The sequence below is a fragment of the Neomonachus schauinslandi genome, chromosome 12, assembly GCF_002201575.2.
Source record: "Neomonachus schauinslandi chromosome 12, ASM220157v2, whole genome shotgun sequence".
In the NCBI taxonomy this organism is placed as follows: Eukaryota; Metazoa; Chordata; class Mammalia; order Carnivora; family Phocidae; genus Neomonachus; species Neomonachus schauinslandi.
In genome coordinates this window covers 83,798,911-83,821,815 of record NC_058414.1, presented here as the reverse complement: position 1 = coordinate 83,821,815, position 22,905 = coordinate 83,798,911, and the positions used below count along the sequence as shown (strand labels likewise).

The 22,905-nt window shown below is 37.0% G+C and overlaps 1 protein-coding gene across 1 annotated transcript in view; it reads left to right on the top strand.

The window, feature by feature from the left end:
• Positions 1 to 22,456, top strand: part of TMEM209 (transmembrane protein 209) — a 31,652-nt gene extending 9,196 nt beyond the window's left edge. Inside the window, exons 7-15 of the mRNA XM_021699308.1 lie at positions 5,134 to 5,309; positions 6,370 to 6,441; positions 9,642 to 9,738; positions 12,218 to 12,343; positions 14,854 to 14,951; positions 16,582 to 16,696; positions 16,790 to 16,887; positions 17,927 to 18,000; positions 21,752 to 22,456. Of these exons, the coding sequence (XP_021554983.1) occupies positions 5,134 to 5,309; positions 6,370 to 6,441; positions 9,642 to 9,738; positions 12,218 to 12,343; positions 14,854 to 14,951; positions 16,582 to 16,696; positions 16,790 to 16,887; positions 17,927 to 18,000; positions 21,752 to 21,806 (911 nt within the window). The 3' untranslated portion in view covers positions 21,807 to 22,456. The remainder of the gene's footprint in view (positions 1 to 5,133; positions 5,310 to 6,369; positions 6,442 to 9,641; positions 9,739 to 12,217; positions 12,344 to 14,853; positions 14,952 to 16,581; positions 16,697 to 16,789; positions 16,888 to 17,926; positions 18,001 to 21,751) is intronic.
• Positions 22,457 to 22,905: the final 449 nt, after the last annotated feature.

Here is a 22,905-nt window from a genome sequence, read left to right as displayed (position 1 = left end):
TTGGACCATGGCTCTTTGTGTCACTTGAAATCTCTCCATTGATTTTTAATTTAATTTTGCCTGAAAGTGCCAGAAATGTCAAAGAAACAAATCAATATTATCTTGTTATTTGTTGATGCATACTTTTTCTTCTTGTTAAATTTTGAAATATTTCAAGTTTACTGAAAATTATAGAGTATAATGCAAAAAACACCTAGGTTGTTCCCTCTACAAATCTTTGTCTTACTGAGATATTTTCTGGGTTCCGTTTTTTTTCTTCTTTGATCCTTTGGAGTTATTTAGAAGTGTTGTTATTATTGCTTAGAAGAAGTATTAGTGATTGGTGTTGCTTTTCATTTCCAACATATGAAATGAAGGCTTGGTTATCTTTTATTTTTCCCCTAAGTGAATTGTGCTACAGCTAGAGATTGTGAACTGTACCCTGTCAATTCTTTGGTATTTCTTAAGACTTGGATTTAGGCCTGCTGTGTGATCACTTTTTATAAATGGTTCTCAGTAGGGGCGCCTGGGTGGCTCAGTTGTTAAGCGTCTGCCTTTGGCTCAGGTCATGATCCCAGGGTCCTGGGATTGAGTCCCACATCGGGCTCCTTGCTCAGTGGGAAGCCTGCTTCTCCCTCTCCGCCTGCTTGTGTTCCCTCTCACTGTCTCTCTCTCTCTCTCTCTGTCAAATAAATAAATAAAATCTTAAAAAAAATTAAAAAAATTAAAAAAAAATAAATGGTTCTCAGTATATTGAAAATAATGCATAGTCTCTAAATACTGGGCTCCATATTTGTTCATTGAACCAAACTTCTTGAAGGTGTTCTTAAAGTCTTTATATTATTAATCTTCATCCACTTGATCTATTAGTTAGTAAGAAAGTCCATTAAAAGCTCCCACTGATTGTCTTCCATTAAATGTCTTCTTGTAATTCTGTCAAATTTGCTAAATATGTAGGAAATTATGCTAAGTGCATATAAATTCAGGATTGTTAATATCATTATGGTCAATTAGTCCTTTTATCTTTATCTCTTAAGCTTTTTGCCTTCGAGTCTATTTTCTCTGATATTAACACAGCTGAACTAATTTTCTTTTGGTTAGTGTTTGCCTGGTATATTTATCTCCATCCCTATACTTCTAACTCATTACCTGTAGGTTTTAGGTAATTTAGTATTTTGTATAAATTAATTTGTAAATAATAAGTATTTTTGTAAAGAGCTGCTTTGAGGCTGTGTAAATATCCTCTTTCTCATCATATTTGACTTAGTAGCTTTAACATCCTTTTAAGTTTCTTTTCAAAATTGTTACTATGTTGGTTCTCATAGTGGCTTTCTAATTCCAGCATTCCTTCTTTATTATTCCCTTTAACATTTTCAAACGTCTTTTGTGATAAAATATGCATAATATTTACCATTTTAACCATTCTTAAGTGTATATAATTCAGTGGTGTTAAGTACATTCACATTGTCATGCAACCACCTTTTACATTTATTTGTTGGCATTCTGTTGTGAGATAGAACTTTTTCTTCTCCCCGGTCATGTCATTTATTTTGTTGGTTAGATGGTCTCAGATTTGGCTAGTGGGATCCTCTGGCTTCTGTTTTGTTTGTTTGTTGTTGTTTTGTTTTACTTTCTAGCACCAAAAGATATTTCAGGCTCCTCTTGTACTTTCCATGGTTAACTAACTCTGGAGTCAGTCTGTTTCTCCAAGGGGCCATGATTGCTTTTAGTGGAGAATGATATTTAGAAATTAATGTCCGGTGGGCGCCTGGGTGGCTCAGTTGGTTGGGCGACTGCCTTCGGCTCAGGTCATGATCCTGGAGTCCCGGGATCGAGTCCCGCATGGGGCTCCCTGCTCGGCAGGGAGTCTGCTTCTCCCTCTGACCCTCCCCCCTCTCATGTACTCGCTCTCTCTCATTCTCTCTCTCTCAAATAAATAAATAAATAAAATCTTTAAAAAAAAAAAAATAGAAATTAATGTCCGGGCACTGGATATGTCAGTGATGATGGGACATCATTACTCTGGGTCCTCTCAAAGGACAGCTAGGAATATATGCGCATGCGCGCGCGCGCGCGCACACACACACACACACACACACACCTATATATATTTCTGTATCTGTCCATCTATATATATTAAAAACCATGAGTTCATACTAATACCTCCAATTCCAATCCAACTATACAGGGTTTATTCCAGCCTCCTCCCTTTTCATATTTGTAACTCCTTTCTCCAATAATAAGAAACCAGGCACTCACATTTACTTTTTCTCACACATTTTTTTGCTGACTGGCCACTTCATCCTTCATTAGTTTGCACACATCTCCTAAGAACATGAACATTTTCCTTTCTAACTACAACATAATTATCATATTTAAGATACTAATATTATTCATAATCACATTTCTTCCCGTTGACCCAATAATGGCCTTTGTAGCCTTTTTTTTACTGATGCAGGATCATGACATTTACATTTGAAGAGGTCAGCCTAGTTGTTTTGCAAATTTGGATTTGTGTGGTCATTTTTCATTATTAGATTAGAATTGGTTTAAATACAATTTTTTGGCAAGAATACAACTTAGGTGGTGGTATGCTCCTTTCACCATATATCAGGAAACACATCCCTGTACCATTTTGTCCCTTTATTGGTAACATTAAATTGGATCACTTGGTCAAAATGATGGCAACCTTGGCTTTCCCTTTTGTAATTAATAAATAATCTGTAGTGTGATACTTTGCATCTTGTGAATCCTGTTTCCCTAGTCACCTTTCACCGAGTGGTTTTAGCATCCATTGATGGTCCTCTCCCAAATGAGTTAATGCAGTGGTGGTTGCAAAGTGGAGACTTTCTATTTTTTTTTTAATTTATTTATTTGAAAGACAGCAAGAGCGAGAGATGGAACACAAACAGGGGGAGTGGGAGAGGGAGAAGCAGGCTTCCCACGGAGCAGGGAGCCCGATGCGGGGCTCGATGCGGGGCTCAATGCGGGGCTTGATCCCAGGACCCTGGGATCATGACCTGAGCCGAAGGCAGACGCCTAACGACTGAGCCACCCAGGCGCCCCTCAAAGTGGAGACTTTCTAATACTTTCATTTCTTCCACATTCACTAGTTTGGCATTCTTCTGTTTTACCCCTCACCCCACAGTTTGTTTTAGCCAGTTTGCACTGATGGTTGGTTCTTTCTTCAGTAAGCAGTGTCTAACTTGCTGTTTAACTCACTGAGTTTTTTAATTTGTTGTGGGTGGTTTTTTTTTTTCTTCCAGTTTTCAAGGTTTTACTTGGTTCTCTTTCAAATATGCATGATTTGTTTTGGGAGTATCCTGTTTTGTTCTTATGTTTTCAGTTCTTTTTCCTGTCTCAATCACTTTTTTTTTTTTAAGATTTTATTTATTTATTTGACAGAGAGAGAGACAGCGAGAGAGGGAGCACAAGCAGGGGGAGTGGGAGAGGGAGAAGCAGGCTTCCTGCCGAGCAGGGAGCCCGATGCGGGGCTCGATCCCAGGACCCTGGGGATCATGACCTGAGCCGAAGGCAGACGCTTAACGACTGAGCCACCCAGGCGCCCCTGGACAGAAGCTTTTAAAAAGTTATGTTTAAAGTGATTGAGAGGGGAGCCTGGGTGGCTCAGTCGTTAAGCGTCTGCCTTCGGCTCAGGTCATGATCCCCAGGGTCCTGGGATCGAGCCCCGCATCGGGCTCCCTGCTCGGCAGGAAGCCTGCTTCTCCCTCTCCCACTCCCCTTGCTTGTGCTCCCTCTCTCGCTGTGTCTCTCTCTGTCAAATAAATAAATAAAATCTTTTAAAAAAATAATAAATAAATAAATAAATAAAAGCTTCTGTCCAGTAGTTCAGTTATCTAAAGTTCTTGTAGATTAAATACTGACATTTTCATCTTGTTGATTCCTTTGCTTGGAACCCTGTTTCCTCTTGTGATTTATGTGTTTTTTTGTTTGTTTTTGGTAACCTCATCTGCAGTAGGGTTTTATTTATCTGTGCTTTTCTATCCTGGGAAAGGTGGAGAGAAGCCTTGTCTCCTCCTAGCAGTTTTATATTTGCCTCTGCCAAGTGCCTAAGGAGTATCACTGACCTTGAACTAAGGTAATTTCTGGGCTAGGAGGTTCCTGGACTTCACAGGTAGTATAAATGGGTATTCTAAACCCATACAAAAATGGATAATTTTTAAATCCCTGTACCACCTAAAACAGACAAATTTCCTTGTTATATCCTGGTGCCAGTGGACAGATTTTTTTCTTATCTACCAAAAATGTGGCCCTTGAAGTTCCTGGCCCTCTGCTGGGTATAGGAGATAGAGGTAGGAGAAGGGTCTCAATCCAACTCTACGTGTCCTGGGCCTATATCCTTATTACCAGTTCCCACTCGGGCAGTGAACTCCAAGCTGATAGGTTTCCCAAAGCCTACAGAATTCTCCAGAGCAGCCGCAGCAGCCCTTCATAGGGATGCTAGGGGAAAATAATACTTCCTGCCCTCAAGGAGCTCAAATTCTGTTTGGGTAAAAAGACAAACTATAACCTTTAAGTGTGCTAAGTAGTCTGGTAGAAGCCCCTGGAGGATTAAGTCCCCCCCATTATTAACATTTCCTGGGAGTAAATGTATAAATTTAGAAGTGTAATCGGCAATCTCTTTTAATACAACACAGGAGTTATTACAGGTTATAAAGAGAACGCAGTGTAGTACAGGGAATAGCGAGCGTAGCTGCTGACCCAAAGAGTAGTTTATTAATAGAAGACTGTAGTTGTCCCATTCAGAAAGCTACTAAAAATTCAAGCAGGGAACTTCCTTAGGCTATTTCTTTCCTGAAGAAATGTGTCTTTTCTTTGTTTCTTGCTGAATCATTTGAAAATCTTAGAGAACGAAACAAGCTTAATTTTACAACAAAAATAAACATTTCAACCATTTAGAATTCTTAACATGATATTGCTCAGAAAATGTTCTTTTTAATTTTTAGCAAAGGCTAAAATATGTTCTCTAAAGAAAAGACAATGTCAGGGAGGAGGGAGGAGAAGAGTCCCTTGGGGCTTTGTCTTCCTTGATTGCCCTTACCTAGGTGCCTTGATACCCAGCGTTTGTGAGCTAAATCTGGATGTCAAAATTATTACAGCGCACACTGATGCTCTTTAAATTCATCATTGTAGGGAGTCCAGACTCTACCTCGCCTTCCACCAGTCCTACTTTCTGGAACTACAATCGTTCTATGGGAGATTATGCACAAACTTTAAAGAAGTTTCAGTATCAACTTGCCTGTAGGTCTCAGGCCCCCTGTGCTAACAAAGATGAAGCTGATCTCAGTTCTAAACAAGCTGCAGAGGAGGTAAGTGGAAAATAAAAATGCCTTAATATTTTTGATTGCAGATTGTTAGAAAGTCCAATACTTCTGGAACATTTTTTTTTCTGTAATCTTCACTTTTTTTTTTTTTAAGATTTTATTTATTTGAGAAAGAGAGAAAGCACAAGCAGGGGGGAAGGGCAGAGGGAGAGAGAGAGGCAGACTCTCCACTGAGCAGGGAGCCCAACGTGGGGCTCAATTGCAGGACCCTGGGATCATGACCTGAGCCCAAGGCAGATGCTTAACCCACTGAGACACCCAGGCACCCCTGTAATCTTCACTTTTACTGGCTAGAAACATAAATCTGGCACACATTAAATAGTGGAGAAGCTCCTATGTAACTTAGTGTACCTAAAGCTGAATTATATTGTATGTTTTAATCTTTATAACACATAGTTGACATTACCATCCTGCCTAAAACATTTTTCTGCATTCATTTATAAAAAGGTATCTCAAGTATCTATTTGTACTTAATATATAAGACTCTTGCTTTTAAAATACACTGGATTTGGGGTGCCTGGGTGGCTCAGTCAGTTAAATCTCCAACCGATGATTTTGGCTCCGGTCATGATCTCAGGGTCCTGTGATCAAGCCCCGCATCGGGCTCCGCACTCAGTGGGGAGTCTGCTTCTCTCTCTCTATCCCCTCTCCCTTTGCCCCTCCCCCTGCTGTCTCTTTCAAATAAATAAATCTTTAAAAAAATATAAAATACACTTGGATTAGAACATTCAACTGTAACTTCATCAGTTTAATACCAAATATAAGATTTTTATTTTGTTCAAAAAAAAAAAAGATTTTTATTTTGTTCATAAAAGCAAGACTGTTCTTTAAACATACCAATGTAAGGAATTCTAAAGATGTATCTGTGCATGAATAGCAACCAAGTGGGAAGTAAGAAAATTATCATATATTAATTAGATCAATGTCATTGTTTGTGATGTTTTTCAGATATCTTTTTCCACATATTTTTGAGAGTGCAGGAAAATGACTAATTTCTGGCAGGATTTTTCCTCACTGATTGTTCATTTTAAACATTTTTTAATAGGTTTGGGCAAGAGTGACTATGAATAGACAACTTCTTGATCATATGGATTCATGGACAGCTAAGTTCAGAAATGTAAGTTCTGACATTACTCTTTGGACAATACTAGTGCCTCTTAATATGCAAAATATGTTATTAGAATATAATTTAGAGGTATTAATTACTCATTAGAATAGCAGAATTAATATTTAAAAGTACAATATGGATGGCACCTATGTAAGGATAAATACGACATTTACCTTATGGTGTCTGTTTTCATCAGATTTTTTTCTCTCCGTATTTAGTAAATCAGTTTATTTTGAGTGGATTAAGGGATAATATATTTAGTTATTAAGATCTTCTTCCTTTTCCCAGCAGCTCAATTTTATTTTATTTTTTTTTTCCATTTTTTAAAAAAGATTTTATTTATTTGAGAGAGAGCCACGAGCAAGGGGGAGAGAGAAAAGCAGGCTCCCCGCTGAGCAGGAAGCCTGATGTGAGGCTCCATCCCAGGACCCTGGGATCATGACTTGAGCCAAAGGCAGACGCTTAACCATCTGAGAGATTCAGGCACCCCTATTTTATTTTATTTTATTTTATTTTATTTTATTTTATTTTATTTCAGGTTTTTTTTTTGTTTTTTTTTCCCCCAAAGAGCTTTTCTGTCAGAACCTATTCTATGTCCAGAAGTTCGAGGGAAATGAATGAGGTCCTCACCTTCAGAGAACTTTTAAGTTAGAGAGAGAAGATAATATATACTAGAAGCTACTTCAGAATATTTCAGTTTCTTCGATTGTTTTGGAGAAGAACCCTCTCATCCTTGACCTGGAGGTTGGGAAGACCAACTCATCCAGAGCGAGTGAGTTCCCTTGTTTCAACCCTGCCTCTTTCCCGCTCTGGGAAGTACTCGAAGGTCCCAAGTTCTGAGGGGCACATGGGCCCTCCTCCACTCCGGGCTCCATGTAGATTCTGTGGAGGCTGCCACTACTTCACTCCCATCCTTCAGCTCTCATGCATCCACTCTGCGTCTTCTAGAAATCTATTGAAGTCACTTGTGCTCCTCTTTTTATTTTTTTACTATAATTTTAATAGGGTATTGAGAGGGAGTGATGAAAATAGCAGCCTCTTTTCTTGAACCAGAAGCCTGGATGGCTTTTTAAACATAAAAATTCCTGGGGTGCCTGGGTGGCTCAGTTGGTTAAGCGACTGCCTTCGGCTCAGGTCATGATCCTGGAGTCCCTGGATCGAGTCCCGCATCGGGCTCCCTGCTCGGCGGGGAGTCTGCTTCTCCCTCTGACCCTCCCCCCTCTCATGTGCTCTCTCTCTCCTCTCATCCTCTCTCTCAAATAAATAAATAAATAAAATCTTTTAAAAAATAAATAAATAAAAATAAACATAAAAATTCCCTCATGGGGATAAAGGGTACAGCGTAGGGAATATAGTCCTGAACCCCTTAGGCAATTTTGCTGCAGCCCAAGAGTGGCTGGCAAGTGGAATGCATTGAGTACATGTTGGAAAAATGAATAAGTGAAATGATGCCCTAGAACTATACTCTGTTATTTCTACTTATATAAGGGCTTGAAATTTCAAGTTTTTTTGGATTTTTTTTTTAAAGCAGTATGCATATACCATATATTTTGTAATAACTACTAGCAGAGTCTGGTTAGCACTCAGTAATCAACCACATTAATATTTGCAAAAAAACATATGAATAGTCACTGTAGCCTCATGGGAATTCAGTTCAGATCTTGCCAGTGTATTTGGTTTGCTTGCTAAATGGATTACCAAAAAACTTTGTGTTTTTATAAAAGGTTTCTTAATTCACAAATTTGTATAAGGAATTGTAGACTTGTTTTTCATCTGAAACTTTTTCGTCGTTCCATTTTATGGTTAAACAGAAGTAGTGGTTGAAGTTGCCATGAACATACACACAAAACACATAACACACAGACAATTCAAATGGGGTATTTCCTTGGACAATCTTTTCACATCTCAGGATTAGTTTGATATTAGCCATCCAAAGTGGCATTTGAGGTTTCTAGTCCTAAAGTAATATTGTAATATTCATAAGCCAGTAGATCTGATATGTATAATAGATGTGTTTCCACACAGCTCGGGAATTGGGTAAGCCTTCTGAGTTAATCAATTATGTTCGTTTGAAAAACTGTCTTATTAATTACAAAATATAAACATGACATGAAAAAATGTGTGATAATTACTGTAGAAATGTAAATCGGAAATTATCCTTTTAGTTAAATATAATAATCATAAAAACTTGAGAAAAACTTAGCATGGGGCGTCTTGTGGTGCAGTCTGTTGAGCGTCTTACTCTTGGTTTCAGCTCAGGTCGTGATCTCAGGGTCATGAGATCAAGCCGCACATGGGGCTCCATGCTCAGCACAGAGTCTGCTTGGGATTCTCTCTCTCTCTCCCACTGCCCCCCCGCTTGTGCTGTCTCTCTGTCAAATCAATAAATAAATCTAGAAAGAAAGAAAGAAAAAGAAAAGAGAGAGAGAAAAAAGAAAGGAAGAGAAAGAGAAGAAAGAAGGAAAGGAAGGAAAAAAGAAAGGACAGAAAGAAATAAACTTAACATATAACTGAAATTTTTATATTTTCTTCAGCAATAAGCAGGCCTACGTGCTTTAGGACTATGACTTCGTTGGGCCGCCTGGGTGGCTCAGTTGGTTAAGCGACTGCCTTCGGCTCAGGTCATGATCCTGGAGTCCCTGGATCGAGTCCCACATCGGGCTCCCTGCTCGGCGGGGAGTCTGCTTCTCCCTCTGACCCTCCCCCCTCTCATGTGCTCTCTCTCATTCTCTCTCTCTCAAATAAATAAATAAAATCTTTAAAAAAATAAAATAAAATAAAAAAGACTATGACTTAGTTGACTTACACTCTACTAGCTTGCTACTTAACTTTCCGGACTTCAGCAGCTGCTACTTCATTCTTTTTCACTATACTATATATATATACACACTATACAAGTAGAAGACAGTAAATATTCTTAGCATTTCATGAAAATAATTATTTGAGGGGCGCCTGGGTGGCTCAGTCATTAAGCGTCTGCCTTCAGCTCAGGTCATGATCCCAGCGTCCTGGGATCGAGCCCCGCATCGGGCTCCCTGCTCAGCGGGAGGCCTGCTTCTCCCTCTCCCACTCCCCCTGCTTGTGTTCCCTCTCTCGCTGTGTCTCTCTGTCAAATAAATAAATAAAATCTTTAAAAAAAAAAAAAAAAGAATTATTTGAGAAATGCTCTAGAATTATGTATGTAAAATCTTTGCCTTGTTTCTTCCTAGTGGATCAATGAGACAATATTAGTGCCATTGGTACAAGAGATCGAGTCTGTGAGCACACAGATGAGACGAATGGGCTGTCCTGAGCTTCAGATAGGAGGTATGTGAAAATAGAGCCCAACATTTGATTTACCATCAGTGAATCTGCCAAGCAGAAATTTTCTATTTGTACTGGGCTATTTAACAACTTTGTTATCTTGAGGTGAAGACAAAACTAAATGTCTCTAATATATATATTTTCTAATAAAAGTTTTATTGAAATAGAATTTACTTACCGTACAGTTCACCCATTTAAAGTCTACAGTTCAGAGGTTTGGGTTGTGCAACCACAATCAATTTCAGAGTATCTCATCGCCCAGAAAAGTAACCCCATTATACCCCGTTTCCCCCATCACCCATTCCCCAGCCCAAGGCAACTACCAATTTACACAGACCCGTTCTGGATATTTCACATAAATGGAATCTTACAATCTGTTGTCATTTGTGACTGGCTTCTTTCACTTCACATGTTTTCAAGGTTCATCCGTGTTACAACATTTATCAGTACTTTGTTTCTTTTTATTGCCAAATAATATCCTATTATATTGATCTATTGCATTTTGTTTACCCATTTAGCAGTTGATTGACATTTGGGTTGTTTTCACTTTTTGGCTATTATGAATAATGCTGCTGTGAACAGTTGTATACAGGTGTTTGTGTGGACATATGTTTTAACTTTCTCTAGGAGTACAGTGGCTGAGCCATATGATAACTCCATGTTTAACTTTTTGAGGAACAGCAGACTCTTTTCTAAAGCAGCTGTACCATTTTACATTACCACAAACAATGTATGAGGGTTTCAGTTTCTCACATCTTCACCAATACTTATCTGTCCTTTTTATTATAGTTGTCCTAATGGGTGTGAAATAGTTTCTCATTGTGGTTGTGATTTGCATTTTCCTGATGACTACTGATGTTGGGCATCTTTTCATGTGCTTATTAGCTGTTCATATATCTTCTTAGGAGAAATATCTTTTCAGATCCTTTACCATTTTTAAATTGGATCATTTGTCTTTGTTATCATTGAGGTGTTCTTTATATATTCTAGATACAAGTTCCTTATCAAATATTAATTCCAAGTTGTACAAAGCATAAGGAATGTGTAATAATGCTAATTTAAAATCACCTATTTTCAACTCTCTTACCTGCAAAAAAATAAAACTGTTAAGGTTCCATACAATTTGCCTAAAATACCATAACTTATTTAGTGTTAAGTAATTAGATTTCAAAATAAGTAAGGAATATCAGTGTGATGTGCTTTTTAAAAAGAATGACATTGCTTTGTGACTACAAATGCAGTATATACTATGTTAATTGTAGAGAGGCTGGAAAGTAGAGACAGAAGTACACAAAGAAAAATATTACCCAAAATTCTGCTTCCAGAGATAAATCACTATCAATTTTAAGTCACAACCAGTTATTATTTTTGGTTATGATACTAACTATATATATGTAACTATATAAGTGTATGTATGTGTGTGTATGTATATATAGTATATATACTAATATATATATAGTCATATATTTATATATAATATTGGTATATACAATATATATTTTAGTATGTGTATAATATATATGTTAGTGTATGTATATCTCTCAATTGTATGTTATACCATAATTTAAGAACATTAAAATTTAAAAGTATGTATTTAGGAGTTGAGGGAATATGGTACATATATGTACATACTTCTAATTAAATTGGGGTCATACTGTTTTGTTGCCTACTTTTACCCCCCAGTTTTTCTATTTTGTTAAATATTCTCCAGTACTGTTTTTGGTGGCTAGATTGTATTTCTTTTTTGTATGTGTAATATGTTGTATTTAACTGATCTTTATTATCTAAAATGTAGGGTTTTTGCCCTTTACTGTTACTAGTAATGCTGTGAGTAAATATCCTTTTATCTAAATTTTTGTGTACATTTGTAATTATTTCTTAGGGATAATTTCTCAGAAGTGGAGTTAGTTCAGTAGGAATAAATACATTAAGGCTTTTGATGTACATAACCCTTTGAAAAGCTTCTACCAGTTTATCCTCTAGTAACCATGTCACACAGAAGAATGCCTTTTTCCCAACATTGAGTATTACTAGTAAGGTTAGACATTCTGAAAATTTCTATTGGTTTATTAATTGCTTTGTACAGTTGTCTTTCATGATAAGAGAAATAACTGTCATAAAAAGTTTGTGCTTATCAGTGGTGTAACAGGCAACTTCTTCTTAACCTGATTTTGAAAGCTCTCGTGTATCTTTTTATGCATACCCCACAAAAATATTTTGTGTATTAGCTGTTTATAGATTTGTCAGGCTGGATTTGGCTGCTGCTTTTGGAGTGTGTGTTCATGTGGTATCTGTGTTTATAAATCTGGCCACCGTGCCAGAAATGATAAAAAGAAATTGTAAGTAAAGTGTAGATAATGCAAATTGTTAAACTGTTATTGCTTTCATTTATTCCTTCAACATCTGTGGAGGAAAGAGCATTTTAAGTTCATTTAGAACCCACATGAAGAATAATCTGTCCGGTGTGTTTTATTTTTAACAGAGGCTAGCATTACTAGCTTGAAACAAGCTGCGCTGGTCAAAGCTCCTCTCATTCCAACTTTGAATACAATTGTGCAGTATCTAGACCTTACACCAAATCAGGAATACTTGTTTGAAAGGATCAAAGGTAACTAGTAATTTGAAGAGGAAAAAATTTCACTGCTTTGAGATTTTGTAAATAAAAGTAACAAGGAGGGGTGCCTGGGGGGCTCAGTGGTGACGGCTCGGTTTCGGTTCAGGTCAAGATCTCACGGTCGTTGAGATCAAGTTCCTCATTGGGCTCTGCACTGAGTTTGGAGCCTGCTTAGATTCTCCCTCTCCCTCTTCTGTTGCCCCCCCCCCCCCAACTCACACACACTCTCTCTCTCTCTCAAAAAAAAAAAGTAACAGGGAAAAAAAATTTAAGTATTACTAAGTATCTTATATTTTATAAATATATATTTAATTATGGCTTAATTAAGTCTTGAACAACTTTTGGTTTTTATATTTCATATGCTTAAGAATTGTCAAAATGGGACACCTGGGTGGCTCAGTTGGTTAAGCATCTGCCTTTGGCTCAGGTCATAATCCTCAGTATCCTGGGATCGAGTCCCAATGTTAGGCTCCCTGCTCCGTGGGGAGCCTGCTTCTCCCTCTGCCCCTGCCTGCCGCTCCCCCTGCTTGTGCTCTCTCTCTCTCAAATAAATAAAGGAATTGTCAAAATGATATCATTAGCCTTGAAAATACTAATGTTATTCTATATAGGGAAACTTAAATATGAGCTACATGGGCTCAAGTAAATATTTCACTCATTTGCTACTCTTTTAACTACCAAAAATGGATACCACTGTGACATTCTTCATAGTTTCAACATGCTGATCCTTCTTTCTCTCAATTCTTGTAATTCATATTTAATATGTTGCTTCTTTGTATTTCTGTTATGTCCAGATTATGGGAAGGAAATGTGATCTTCTGAGGAGACTGGCGTGAGAATCAGGAAATTTAACCTCCCTGATATTCCACACTCTCTCTTTATGCTTCCCTGCTTTTATTTGGATAAACTGTAAAATGTTCTCATCACTAAAACAAGTTTTAGAAATAGTATTTCACTCTTCAGATTTCTCATAAATTTTAATTTGAAAGCGTTATGGTGCCCCCTCTCTCCCCTGGGTTTGGACTAGGGTTCAGGAATAATCATTTATCGTGACTTTTAAGAAACTTTTTATTATAAGGAGAATGCAGATTTTCATAAAACTAGACACAACAGAATGCTGAAGCCTCTTGTACATAGCCCCTGGTCCCTGCAGCCTTCAGTCCCTGGGCATCCCAAGCCCTATCCATAGCCCCATCTGTCTCCTCCCTTTCTGTATTATATATAGCTTGGTATGTGTCTCAAAGATAAGGCCTTTACCTCAATACAATTATCACACCTAATATTTTTTAACAGTTTCTTTATATCATGAAATATATACCTTATGTATGAATTCCCAACCAACTCATAAAATGTGTAATTACTTTTTCTGGTATTATTTGAATTGGGATTCAAATATAATCACATGGTATGACTGGTTGATAAAGCAAGCATTTAAGTTCCTGGGCACCTGGGCGGCTCAGTCGGTTAAGCGTCTGCCTTCTGCTCAGGTCATGAGCCCAGAGTCCTGGGATCGAGTCCCACATCGGGCTCACTGCCCAGCAGAGAGTCTGCTTCTCCCTCTCCCTCTGCCTGCCACTCCCCCTGCTTGTACTCTCTCTCTCTTTCTCTCTCTGTCAAATAAATAAATCTTATAAGTTCCTTTTAAGCTATAGGTTTCCTGTCCATCCTTTTTTTTTTTTTTTTCCTCTGCAACTTATTTGTTGAAAAAACTGAATTGTTTGTCCTATAGAGTTGCCCATGGTATGGATTTTACTGAATACGTCCCCATGGGGTGTAATTTTACATGATCCTCTGTCCTTTGTATTTCCTGTAAATTCAGGTTGCAATTTTTGGCAAGATTGCCTGATAGCAGGATATTTGTGTATCCAAAAAATATGTGTATGTACACATGTATGCAAAATAATCAAATATACAAAAAAGCTTAAAAAGTACAGCGAACACTATATAGGCCTTCTAGGTTGGATGGTTACCAACATTTCGCTGTCATTGATTCTCTCTACATATATGCACATGCACTTTTATTTTTTTGCTCTACCATTTGAAATTCATTATAGACATCATTACTTTTCAGCATGCGATTTCCTAAAAATAAGAACATTCTCCTACATAACCCCAATACACTTAACAGACCTTTAAAATTAGCGATATTTCTATAATATCATCTAATACACAGTTCATATTCAAATTTTCCAATTGTTCAAAACATACCCTTTTTTTTCTAACCAGAATAGAGTGTAGGTTCACACATTACCGTATGTTGTTTTATCTTTTTTTAGTCACTTTCTCAGGAACAGTTCTGCCCTACCTTTTTTCCCCACATGACACTGACTTTTTTAAGAACCCCGAATGGTAATATGTAAGTTAATCTTTTATATCTTGTATTTCTTTATATTTGGGTGTTTTCATCAGGTTTTTAAGATGATATGCTTCCCTTATTGTAGCCCTTTGGCCTTTTTTCTTTTCTTATTTTTTTGGCTTTTTAAATTTCATCTTTGTTTCTCCAGAACTTTCTCAGGGAGGCTGTATGAGTTCATTTCGATGGAATAGAGGTGGAGACTTCAAAGGACGCAAGTGGGATACAGACCTGCCCACTGATTCTGCTGTAAGTCCCTACTTTTTTTTTTTTTTTTGGTTTAACATTTTTCCATGTTATTATATTTATATACTTTTATTTTTCCATTATAAAAATAAGTATTAAAAAGAATTTAGAAACTAAGGTAGAAATAAAATTTTAAAATTTTACCAGCATCTTAACCACTGTTAATATTTTGTTGTATGGGGGGCGCCTGGGTGGCTCAGATGGTTAAGCGTCTGCCTTCGGCTCAGGTCATGATCCCAGGGTTCTGGGATCAAGTCCCGTATCGGGCTCCCTGCTAGGTGGGGAGTCTGCTTCTCCCTCTGCCTCTGCCTCTCTCTCTCTGACTCTCATAAATAAATAAAAAAAAACATTTAAAAAAATATATTTTGGTGTATTTTCTTTTTTTCCCTTTACTTGGATTGCACTATTTTTTTATGTTTTTATCATAGTTGTAATCATCCCACATGTAAAATTTTATATTCTTTTTTCACTTTTGCAATGTTCAAGTATTTTTTCATTATTACACACACTCAACTGTTTTCTTATATTGGAGCTAAAAGTTTGAGAATTATTTAGTTTCTGTTTTAAATAAGATTGCAAGGAATATCGTGATGCATATTTTTTTCTTATTTGGGATTATGGCTTTAAGAATGATTCCTAGGAGTGCCTGGGTGGCTCAGTCGTTAAGCGTCTGCCTTCGGCTCAGGTCATGATCCCCAGGGTCCTGCGATTGAGCCCCGCATCGGGCTCCCTGCTCGGCGGGAAGCCTGCTTCTCCCTCTCCCACTCCCCCTGCTTGTGTTCCCTCTCTCGCTGTGTCTCTGTCAAATAAATAAATAAAATCTTTAAAAAAAAAAAAAAAGCATGATTCCTAGAGGAGCCTGGGTGGCTCAGTTGGTTAAGTCTCTGACTCCTGATTTTGGCTCAGGTGATGATCTCCTCAGGGTTGTGAAATCAGCCATAAGATTCTGGGAGTGGGGCCTGCTTAAAATTCTCTCTCCCTTTCCCTCTGTTCCCCACCCACACACACTAACGCTCTCTTAAAAAAAAAAAATCCTAGAATTAAGATTGATGAAATCGAAGAGTATAATGTTTTTGAGCATTTAAGAGTTTTTCAAGATCATGTTCTTTATTGTTTTAATAATGACGTTATATGTAAAAATGAAGTTTCAAATGCTGATACTCAAATTGAGAATATATGTGTATTTTTATTTATTTATTTATTTTTTAAGATTTTATTTACTTATTTGACAGAGAGATAGAGAGCACAAGTAGGCAGAGAGGCAGGCAGAGGGAGAGGGAGAAGCAGACTCTCCACTGAGCAGGGAGCCCGATGCGGGACTCGATCCCAGGACCCTGGGATCATGACCTGAGCCGAAGGCAGCCACTTAACCGACTGAACCACCCAGGCGCCCCATTGTTTTTTTTGTTGTTAACTATATGGGTGTGAACAATCCACTTAACAGAAAACTGGGAATGTCTTGCTTTTCTCTTTTCATTTTATAGATTTCATCTTATAAATGTAACCACTTGAAAGCATTTTTGCTAGTTCTCTCTTTAGGGAAAAATTTAAAAATTGGAGTCATTATAAACAAAGGCTTAAAGCCATGATAGATTTTCATGCTGATTTTGAAAAATTGTTTCCTCATCTTCAGATCATCATGCATGTATTTTGCACCTACCTCGATTCCAGATTACCTCCACATCCTAAGTACCCTGACGGAAAAACATTTACTTCTCAGCACTTTGTTCAGACACCAAATAAACCAGGTATAAACTTCCTAAAAGAATGGGTTGAGGTTTTCACATGAGATACATAGAGAGGTTGGCTTGTTTTGTTAATGTAGCATATTTTCTTTACAGATGTGACAAATGAGAATGTTTTTTGCATTTATCAGAGTGCTATCAACCCTCCCCATTATGAGCTAATCTACCAGCGTCATGTCTACAATCTTCCAAAGGTACTTCTAAATGTAAAAATTGCTATTACAGAGTGTCACGGATGACTTGGTTTGATAATATTTTTTAGAGTCTCTTGTTTAGGGAATGGGTAAACTTTTTAAATTAGGGAAAATGCATTTCTTGAATATCCCCCTTTTTTTAACTATAAAAGTAATATATGCTTAATTTGGGAAAGAAAAAGAAGAAAGATCATTCATTATTCCATTACTTAAAGGCAGCTATTGTTAACATTTTTGGTGTATTGCCTTTGGTAAATTTCATTTTGGTCTTTTTCTGTGCTATTTTATGGGTTGAAATCATATTTATGTAATTTTATTTCCTTTTTAAAAATTAACTTCTTAATTACCTTAAAAAACCATAATTTTCCATCCCATTAAAAAGCTTCCATAGAAACACTTTTTAATGGCTGTAAAAAAGTTTATCATAAGATTATAACATAATGTATTCAACCATTCCCCTATCGTTGGACATTTTGGATGTTCTAATTCTTCATTATTATAAACACTGCTGAGTATTCATTTTTATGGATATAGCTATCTGCATTTTGGGTAATTTTGTTAGCTTAAAGTCCAAAAGTGGAATTCTAGGTTATAGAATATTTTCAAGGCTTTTAAAATACATTATAAAACTACTTTCTACAAAAGATTATTGTACCAGTTCACATTTCTATTCAGGTATTTTACTCTTGACTGCAAACATCACTTCTGCTGATGATCTTTGCACTTGGTGGTGTTACCAGCTTCTTTACTAAGAAATTTTACATTGACTATAATCATAAATTGTGTTCTCCATCAAATTCCTATTCCTATTATTAATTAATACTAATTTCCTTTTTTCAAGTTTAACATTTCACCTTTGTAAGTGTTAATATTTTGGACCATTGAAGTTTCTGTCCAAATCCATGCAAATGAAAGTCTGAATTACACGGAATTCTGAGTTAGTAGAATGTGAACTGATAGGATCTGCGTTTATCTTTTTGTTTGGTTCGCATAATTTTTTGTTTGGCTTGGTTTAAATCTTGCTGTCTTTTTGTTCCAGGGCCGAAATAATATGTTTCATACATTGTTAATGTTCCTCTACATCATAAAGACTAAAGAGTCAGGAATGCTTGGGTAAGTATTGATGCTTATTTAAAAACACAAGTACTTAATTTATTTACTGTTTTTCTTCCTTTGTTAAGATTCTGCAGAAGGCAGCATCATATACTGAAAGGATTGTGGACTGAACAAGAGATTGGGCTTCTAGTGTAAGCCCAGCCCTGTCACTAGCCAGTTCTGCTCTCTTGGGCAAGTCCCTTCATTCCTCACCAACCTCCATTACATGGGACCACATCATTGGCTTTCCAGTTGTGTCCCTCAGAGGAGCAACTCTGAGATCCATATCAGGCTCTCGCCACTTTAAAATTTAAAAACAAAACAAAAGCCATCCCATATCAGACACAAAGCCTTCTGCAAAATGTTTTATATTTCCAGAAAGACTGAGTCAGCAGCCATTCCATATTATTGTTAACTGGGGTGGAAAAATGGTCAGTTGAAATTGTTTACTTTGTTATTCTAAATATGTAGTAATGAAGCTCACATGCTATTAACAATAAATTCAGAATTGTTGTATGGTCCTTTTGGTGATTCAAAATTTTAGTGTTATCAAATAATGTTTTGAAGGAACAGGACTGCAGGTAAAGCTGGGTAAATCTGCTAATGCAAAGGTCTGAGAGTCTAAAAACCTGAGGTTGAGAAAATGTGAAGGGAAAGGCATGGAGTGGAAAACATCTAAGGTCCACTCCAGTTTTGGTATGCATGCCTCTTTTCACTTTTGTTTAGGCGTCCTGTTTTATACATGTTCTAGACCTGCATTGTCTGATAGAGCAGCCACCAGCCACATGTGGCATTGAGCATTTGAAACATGACTCATCTGAAATGAGATGTGTTGTAAGTGTAAAATATATAGACTAGAATTTGAAGACCAAAAAAAAAGTAAAAGATCTCTTTAATAACTTGGTACATTGACTACATGTTGAATTAATACATTGGATGTATTGGATTAAATGAAATATATTAGTAAAATTAATTTCACCTGTTTCTTTTTACTTTTTATAAAATTTTTAAGGTGTCTGTTAGAAAATTTAAAATTATGGGGGCGCCAGCCTGGCTCAGTCGTTAGCATGCGACTCTCTCTTTTTTTTAAAATAGATTTCATTTATTTACTTGTCAGAGAGCACAAGCAGGGGGAAGCAGCAGGCAGAGGCAGAGGGAGAAGCGGCTCCCCGCTGAGCAAGGAGCCCAATGCAGGACTCAATCCCAGGACCCTGGGATCATGACCTGAGCTGAAGGCAGGCGCTTAACCGACTGAGCCACCCAGGTGTCCCAAGTATCTGACTCTTGATCTCAGGGTCGTGAGTTCAAGCCCCACGTTGGGCGTAGAGCTTACTTAAAATAAACTAAAAGTACTTATTAGGGAGGGCGCCTGGGTGGCTCAGTCGGTTAAGCATCCGACTCTTGGTTTCTGCTCAGTTCATGATCTCATGGATGTGGTATCAAGCCGCATGTAGCATCAGGCTCCATGCTCAGCGGGCAGTCTGCTTGAAGATTTCCTCTGCCCCTCCCCCTGCTCGCTCTCTTTCTCCCTCTCTCTCTCAAATAAATCAGTAAAACTTAAAAAAAAAAAAAAAAAAAAAAAGTACTTAGTGGGGTTAATAACTTACCAGAAGCCAAAAAGAACTGATAAAATTTTTGAAGTGCTTATCTTCTCTTAGTAAGCAACTTACACTGGGAAAGAAACATTTTAGACTAAAACTAATACATGTTTTATTTATTTGAGATTTTTTTTTTTTTAAAGACTTTATTTATTTGACAGAGAGAGACACAGCGAGAGAGGGAACACAAGCAGGGGGGAGTGGGAGAGGGAGAAGCAGGCTTCCCGCTGAGCAGGGAGCCCGATGTGGGACTCGATCCCAGGACCCTGGGACCATGACCTGAGCCAAAGGCAGTTGCTTAACGACTGAGCCACCCAGGCGCCCTTGAGATTTTTTTCTTAACCAAGGGAAAAGAAGCTTTGAAATTAACTTTTTAAATATGATTGATTAATCTTTTTAATACATTCTAAAACAATCAAATGGTTAAAAAACTACTATCATCTAACTTAAAGGAAATATGCAAGTAGCTCAAATATAGTCCATTTGGAATCATGCCCATAAAGCAGCAGATTGATCCAAATACATTATCAATTCAATGCCAGATATTTGTACAGTTACTGGAATGAGATGAATGTTTTACTTCCAAAAGGGAAAAAAAAATCTAGACAGAATTGACTGCACAGTAATTTAAGGGCTCTGTTCAGCAAATAAACCATAAATAAAGCTTAAAGCTAAATGACAAACTGAGACAAAATATTATGGTTGGAACACATATAGCAAATCCAAGCTAATATCCATCATATATAAAGAACATATATAAATTCATTAGAGGGGTGCCTGGGTGGCTCAGATGGTTGAGTGTCTGCCTTCGGCTCAGGTCGTGCTCTCTGGGTCCTGGGATTGAGCCCCACATCGGGCTCCCTGCTCAATGGGGAGCCTGCTTCTCCCTTCCCTCTGCCGCTCCCCCTGCTTGTGCTCTCTCTCTCTGTCTCAAATGAATACATAAAATATTTTTAAAAATAATAATAAATTAAAAAATAAATTCATTAGAAAATAAAAACAGAAAATGGTCATAGACTGAAAGACTTTCACAGAAAAGTGTTGTGTAAATGGCTAATAAACATGAAAAGATGCTTAGCCTTATATACAAAAAAGCCAAAATTAAAACATTTCTTTCTATCAAATTGAGATTTATCATTTGTAGGGGTTTTTTTTAAGATTTTATTTTATTTTTTTAAGCAATCTTAAAAAAATAAAACAGGGGGCTCAAACTCACAACCCCGAGATCCAAGACTCACATGCTCCACTGACAGAGCCAGCCAGGTGCCCCTATCATTTGCAGTTTGGGTGAAGAAGTTCCTTGAAGAAGTGGGAAAAACCAGTTAATATAGAAATTACCTTCTTTGAAGGGCATTTTTGTAATATATATATATTTTTTAATTTTTTTATCAAAATGAACAACTACTCATAATTTTTAAAGTTCTGTAGTGCTGTAAGTTCATGACAGAAATGAGCAGTTCCCTGTGTTCCCAAGCCCACTTGAAACTGATTTAGTCTTTTCTTCTAACACTACTCTCATGGTTCCACATAATAGAGGCATGTAGCTCTCTCTTGATTCTTCAGTTTGAGACATTGGAGGTTGATTTCTTATTTTGTTAGATGAGTAATTTAGCTTATAGCCCTCTCTTCCCTTTGTACTTTGAATATGGTGTAGTACTCTATGGAGTAGAAGTAGATTTTTCTTTTTGTTATATATACAGTAGGGTTTAGTTGAGGCTGTATCAATAATCCCCATATACAAATTCACTAAAGCATCAGTAATAATTGGTAAATCCCTAATTCAAGTTGAATAGGTAACATTCTCTAAGAGGCCTAGCATCCCTATATCCTCTATTTTAAAATTTTAATTGATACTTTTACTTGCTAAAATCATTTGGTTAACTCTATCTGGTGTAATAGTTATTGAGATCTACTAAAAAATTAATTTTCCACACCCCATAAATCCATTTGTTCTAAATTTGGGTTTTAAGCACAGTTAAGAAAGCAGTTACTATTACTAGGGTTCACCTGATAAACCATATGTAACCTAACTCATTACAGAATAGCATTAAATGTCATTGATGAAATATGTATTCCTTGTCAAGACTCTTGTTTTCATTATTTGAAAAAAGACCCTAAATGCTTGACATTCAGTCAATTCCACTAAAACCTTTTTTTTTTTCTCTTTATAGGAGAGTTAATCTTGGTCTGTCCGGTGTGAATATTTTGTGGATTTTTGGCGAGTAGTGGATCATTTAATTCCAAACATTTGGACTTTTCTTTGATTGAACCGGAAGTTGAATCTAAGCATCTCTGAGTCACTGCCTCTTTTGAAATAAGATACATATGTGTGTTACAGACTCTTTAGATTTAATGAAAAATCAGCTATTATGAAACTTACTTGTAAAAGTATGTCCTAAATCTTCTACACCAAGAGACATTACTTTTACTTTTTTATTACCTTTCAGATTTTTCAGTTGCCTATAAAACTGCAACCCTTCAGATATTTGTTGACCCAAAGCAGTGCAATTTCCCCTTCGTTAAGCAATTTGAGTCCGTTTTCATTGTAACCTACAAATGAGAATCATGCACCTAATTTTTCCCTGCAGAAATTGTTCTTTCAGTTGCATTGTTTGGTGTAAATACTTGAAAAGAAACAAGGAAATTGCTAATTCATCTCTGTGCTTACCCACTGTTCTACAAGTCAGCCCATGGCCCATATTTAAAGAAATGAGATAAACTTCTCAGTAATATATTAGTCTATGTGCATTTTTAAGTATTTTTGAAAGAGGTTTAAGAGTATGGCATTTAAAAAAGTCAACTCTTGGGGGCGCCTGGGTGGCTCAGTTGGTTAAGCGACTGCCTTCGGCTCAGGTCACGATCCTGGAGTCCCGGGATCGAGTGCCGCGTCGGGCTCCCTGCTCAGCGGGGAGTCTGCTTCTCCCTCTCCCACTCCCCCCTCTTGTGCTCTGTCTCTAAAATAAATAAATAAAAAATCTTTAAAAAAAAAAAAAGTCAACTCTTGGATCAAATGTTCACTGATAGAGTTAAACTATTTGGGTCTTAGGTTAAAAGGCTGAAGACATCAAGAAACAGCTGCTTTGGTTTTAATAACTTAATTTGACTATTCCATAATATTGTATTATTTTAAGAGTTCTCTAAGATCATACAATATCTGTTGAAAATTTTTAGGTATGTTCCGAATATCTGGAGAGTAAGAAGTGACGAAGTTTGTAAGTTTTGCTGACTCTGTTTTCTTATATATCTGTATATAGTATCTCTAAAGCTAGCTAGCAGTTGCATTTTGTTTTCTGGTTTGACATACTATTAGAGACTGTTCTGTCAC